General features: G+C 47.6%; 1 protein-coding gene across 1 annotated transcript in view; it reads left to right on the top strand.

Moving 5' to 3' along the window:
• Positions 1-1,501: 1,501 nt before the first annotated feature.
• The window catches only part of EAH_00016280 (mismatch repair protein, putative), a gene marked incomplete at both ends in the record, with an annotated part of 8,918 nt that continues 4,721 nt past the window's right edge, over positions 1,502-5,698 (top strand). Inside the window, 4 exons of the mRNA XM_013397840.1 lie at positions 1,502-1,888; positions 3,015-3,197; positions 3,442-3,711; positions 3,876-4,769. Of these exons, the coding sequence (XP_013253294.1) occupies positions 1,502-1,888; positions 3,015-3,197; positions 3,442-3,711; positions 3,876-4,769 (1,734 nt within the window). The remainder of the gene's footprint in view (positions 1,889-3,014; positions 3,198-3,441; positions 3,712-3,875; positions 4,770-5,698) is intronic.

Raw genomic sequence — 5,698 nt, 5'->3', positions numbered from 1 at the left:
TACATATATATATATATATATATATATATATATGCATATATATATATATATTATATTTATATATATAACAATATATGCATGCGTGATTGTGTGACAATAGGGTTTTACTGTAAATGTTTACGAAGAGATCCCTTTACCTTCTTCTTCATCTCCTAACTTAGGCGTTTTGCGTTGTTTGAAGACTCGCGTGCTGTCTCAAGTTGTTTCTCCTTCTGCACCGCTCTTTCTTCCTTCTTCTCCTCTCTTTCGTGGGGATATCGGTGAGGCTTTAATTCAATAATTAATTAAATAATTAAATAACTTAATTTAATTTAATTTAATTTAATTTAATTTAATTTACAAAGAATAATAATTTATTTTTATTTGCATTGATTGTAATGATGTTATGCTATTATCGTTAGTGTTATTATTGTTAATATTATTCTTAGTGTAGATAATGATAATAATAATTAATAATAATAATAATAATTAATAATAATAATAATAATAATAATGTATACAGCAGACGCAGAGGCACTCTACTTACTTTTCTCTTCTCTCTCTTCTCGAGTTGCTGCGGTGTATATACACCCCAAAATACGCACATTAGCTTTACTCTGAGACATTCATATTCAACATTCTCCTGTTGCTGTTGCTGCTGCTGTTGCTGCGTCTGCTGCTGCTGCTTCGTTCTTCTGTTTGCTGCTGCTGCTGTTGCTGCTGCTGCTGCTGTTGCTACTGCTGCTGTTGCTGCTGCTGCTGCTGCCGTTGTTGTTGATGCTGCTGCTGCTGTTGTTGCTGCTGGTGTTGTTGTTTGATGTGTTTGTTTCAGGAGCAAACACTTTAGGAGCTCTTCCTTGTTTTTCTGTTTATTTTTCTCCTTCTTTGGGGTTTTGCTGCGGCGAGGTGTACGTACAGCTGAGACGCATGCAAATTCAGACCCACTTAACTGCAGCGGGAGCAAAGACATTAATTGATGCTGCTCTTGCTGGAGCAGGAGCAAACAGCAGCAGCAGCAGCAGAGCTGAGGTGTATGTACACCTCACTGAAAATGCACAGGGAAGACAAAATGCGTTAGAGATGGTGAAGACCTTCCTTCCAGGACTCACCAGGAAAACCATCAAAGTATAAACCCTAAACCCTAAACCCTAAACCCTAAACCCTCGTCAGCATTTGCATCTGGGCGGTTGCTGCAGCAGCAGGGTTTATTTTTTCAATGCTATTTGTTGCTGCTTCTCTTTACATCGATGTTTGCTTCCTTCATCAATCTCTTTCCTCTTTGCTGCTAATCTCCTGTGTTCTATCTCTTGTCTTCTGCATGCATGCAAACAACAGCAGCAACAACCGCAGCAACAGCAGCAACAACAACAGCAGCAGCAGCAGCACGGCTATACGCACGCATGCACGCAATCATTTCCTGTTGTGTTGTTTGTTTATTTATTGGTTTGCTGCTGTTTGTTGCTTGTTGCTGCTCTCTTTCTTTTTATTATAGGGGGCCCCCTCAGCAGCAGCATTTCATAGGATGGTTCTACGCGACATTTCTGCTGCTCTATCAATACCCCCCAACTCCTTTACTCTTAGCTCCGCTCAGCATAACGCCTGGGGGCCCCTATTACCTGGGGGCCCCCCCATACAGGAGGGGCCCCTATTACCTGGGGGCCCCCCCTTACAGGGGGTCCCCCCCTCATTTAAGCAGCAGTCAATCCAATCATCTTCCTCTTCTCTTTACCCTATCAAAGACCATCAAACCTCTACTGGGGGCCCCTCTACTGGGGGCCCCTCTACAGGAGGCCCCTCTACTGGGGGCCCCACTACAGGGGGCCCCTCTACAGGGGGCCCCTCTACAGGGGGCCCCTCTACTGGGGGCCCCCCTACTGGGGGCCCCTCTTCTAGGGGGCCCCCTTTGTGGGTGAATTATAGGGGCCCTGAGCCTCTGCTAACAACGACGGCGTCGCAGTTGGGTTTGCTGAGTTCAGTCGCTCTTCATCAAGGAAAGTGTTTGGGGTCTGCTTCTTCTGTGCTGATCCCGCCTCTTCATTTGTCTGTTCTACCCCCGCATGCACCAGCAGAGTCAGCAAGGTATTCCTTTATGCTTCCTTTGTTGCGGCTTGTGCTGCTGCTGAGGCTGCTGATGCTGCTGCTGCTGATGCGGCTGAGTCTGCTGATGCTGCTACTGCTGCTGCTTCTGGTTGCGTCTTTGGTGGTGCTGATGCTGCTCATTCTGCTGCTTTGTTTGCTGCTGCTTGTTCTGGTGCTGCTGCATTTGGCCGTGCTACTGCTTCTGTTGCTGCTTCTCTTCCTGCTGCTGCTGCTGCTGCGTCTCGTGCTGCTGCTTCTTTTGCTGCTTTCTTTGATTGTTGCTGTTCTGTCTCTTTGTCTCTGTCTCTGTTTTTCTTTATTCTTTTTTTGGTTTGTTTTATCTGCCCTGATACCTGCTGCTGCTGTTCTCCTGTGCTGTCTCCTTTTGCTGCGGGTTCATTTCGCTGCTGCTGCTGCTGCTGCTGCTGCTGCCGCAGATACATTCAGAAGCTGCTGCTGCTGCCACCCCCAGCTCCCGTTGCAGATGCCATGCAGCAGCTGCTGCAGCAGCTGCTGCTGCTCGGCTGCAGCTCCTCCACGCCATCGACAAATGCATGCACGCAGCAACAACAGCAGCAGCAACAGCAACAGCAGCAGCAGCAGCAGCAACAGCAGCAGCTACTGCTGCCGTCCGGGAGAGTACCAAACATAGGGAAAGTCGCGCAGCTTATTTCCACTCGGAAGGTCTCTAAACCCTAAACCCTAAACCCTAGAACGCAGTCCCTAAACCCCAAACCCTAAACCCCATCCACTAAACCGTAGAACGCATACCCTCAGCCATCGATTTCAAACCCTAAACCCTAAACCCTAAAACTATGCACGTAATCCCAGCCCGCCTGTAGGCCCGTGATTTAGCGTCTAGCGAATAGGGTTTAGCGTTTACGGTTTAGGGTATGGACTAAGGGTTTAGGGTTTAGGGTTTAGGGTTTAGGGTTTAGTGTGCTTGTGCGTCTCAGGCGAATCGTCTGTTGTTCTCAGAGCTTCTGGGTTTGCTGCGCCCTGTGGCATATATTCTTCAGAATTACCCTCAAGAGTTGCTGCAGCCTCTGTTTGTGCTGCTGCAACACGAAATGCAGCAGCAGATCTCTATTGATAGCCTCAGGAAAGGAGTTGCTGCCGCCGTCCGCCACATCACAGACGTAAACCCTAAACCCTAAACCCTAAACCCGAGACCCCAAACCCTTATTTTAAGCCGTAAACCCTTTAATTCAAATACTTAAACCCTAAAACGTCACTCGTAGCCCTAAACCCTAAACCCTAATTCCAAACCCTAAACCCTAATTGGAAATGCTAAACCCTAACCCCTGGAGCCCAAGCGTAGCTTATTAAAGGGTTTTTCAAAACCCTTAACCCTAAACCCTTGAGTGTATGTGGCTGTTCCAGGTAATACATCAAGATCCTGAGGCCCACAACCAAGCAGCGGATGCTGTCGCTCTTGCTGCTGCTGCTGCTGCTAGACATGCAGAGGCATTGGAGAGGTCCGCAGACTCAGACGAGGCAGCAGCAGAAGCAGCAGCAGCAGCAGCGGCTGCTGCTGCTGCTGCTGAAGCAGCAGCAGCAGAATGCCAGAAGGCAGCAGCAGCAGCAAATCACGAAGCAGAAACCACCACAGGCGGAGTGCTGACGGCTCTAGACGACTTCTTTCAGCGATCCGTAAGGGATCGCTAGGGTTTAGGGTTTAGGGTTTGGGGTTTAGGGTTTAGGGTTAAGGTTTCTTTCCGGTGTATGGTTCTAGGTCTACGGTCTTCAGGTTAGGGTTTAATTTTGAAGGTTTAGAATTTAGTATTTAGGGTTTAGGGTTTAGGGTTTGTGTGCAGGAGGCGTTTCGTGGGCACGTGCAAGCGCATTTGTTTGTTAGGCATTTGATTTCTGTGGCGTTGGCTGCCGATGACTTTTTGTTGGTTTTGCTGCGCGACTTTATCCGGGTTTCTCTTCCCTCTGTTCCTCTAGAAGGTCCCGTTGCTGCTGCTGCTGCTGCTGCTGCTAGCGCCAGCAGCGCCAAAGACAGACTCCGTGAGATACTGCAGGAGTTGCAGCACATTGAAGACAGCGACAGCATGGTGACCTCTGGGTTAAAGCCCCCTATCAATGGCTCTGAGGGGACCCCCCTGCCTCAATTGGGGGGCCCCCTAGAGGGGGCCCCTCTTAACCATTCAGAAGAGGGGGCCCCCCCTCAGTCTGCAGCAGCATTTTCTTTCACGGCGACTGATGTAGGGGCCCCTATACCAATAGGGGGGCCCTCAGAAAAGGGTGAGGGCTTAGCAGCTGGGGGCACCCTAGAAGGCCCCTATGGGGGCCCCCCAGAAGGCCCCTATGGGGGCCCCTATGGGGGCCCCTTGGGGGCCCCCTCTGCTGGGGCCCCCTCCGCTGGGGGCCCCTCTGCCGGGGGCCCTCGTGGGGCGCGTTGGAAAGAACTGTGTGATGAGGGTTTGCATGCGATTTTGGTGCTGCAGCGGGGGCGGCAGCAGCAGCTGCGGGAGCTGCAGCAGCAGCAAGGGAAAGTGTGGGGCTTGCTGCAGCGAGCCTTAACGTTTGATAGTATTAACGAAATGATATATTTAAAGAAGCATAAACCCCCCCTCTGCTTGCATGCAGTGCAGCAGCAGCGACGCAACAGCAAACAAAAAGAAACAGAAGATGCAGCAGCAGAGGCCTCGGCTGCTGCTCACGCCAGCAGCAGCAGCAGCAGCAGCACGGCCATAAACCCGAAAGTAAGCTCTCCATTTTATCTTCTCCTCACACGCAAGCTCCCTCTATATCTTGTTTGCTGCTGCTGCTGTTGCTGCTGCTGCTGGCCTCAGCAGCAACAGAGCCCTCTGCTGCTGCAGTCCTTAAGTGCATTTGCATTCATGTGGATGCTGTGCGTTTTAAATATATATTTTTTGATTATTTCTGTTATTTAATGTCTCTCGCCTTCTGGTGAAGATAATAAAATAATATATTTTTTATTTATATAATAAAATATTTTATATTTATTTCCCTAGGTAGATGTTTATTTATATTTATATTTATATTTATATTTATTTATTACTATGTTTGCGTTTATTTATATTTTATTGTATTACGTATATGTATATTTATATTTGCATGCATTACATACATTTATATCTATAGATGTATTTATATTTATATTTATATTTATATTTATATTTATATTTATATTTATATTTATATTTATATTTATTTGTTTATAATACATCTGTTTTGCTTGCTGCAGGACCGCAACAAAAGATTGCTCGCAGGTTGCTGGAGTACTCCTGCTGCTGTTGCTGCGGGGTGTACGTACACCTCAGCTTGTGCTGCAGCAGCAGCAGCGGTTTCTAATGAAATGCAGAGGCTAAGTCAGCAGCTGCAGCCTCTTCTTCCTTTTATTATTCAGGCGGCGCACCTCAAGATCATCATACAGGTGCTTTACTCTCTTTATTTCTCTCTCTCTCTGTCTCTCTGTCTCTCAGTCTCTGTCTCACTTTCTGTCTCTGTCTCAGTATCAATCAGTCTCTATCTCTGTCTCAGTCTCTGTCTGTCTGTCTGTTTGTCTGTCTGTCTGTCTGTCTGTCTGTCTGTCTCTCTCTCTCTCTCTCTCTCTCTGTCTCTCTGTCTCTCTGTCTCTCTCTCTCTCTCTCTCTCTCTCTCTCTCTCA

Source organism: Eimeria acervulina, genomic scaffold (genome assembly GCF_000499425.1).
Source record: "Eimeria acervulina Houghton genomic scaffold, Eah_scaff101, whole genome shotgun sequence".
Lineage (NCBI taxonomy): Eukaryota > Apicomplexa > Conoidasida > Eucoccidiorida > Eimeriidae > Eimeria > Eimeria acervulina.
This window is presented reverse-complemented; position numbering and strand designations above follow the sequence as displayed.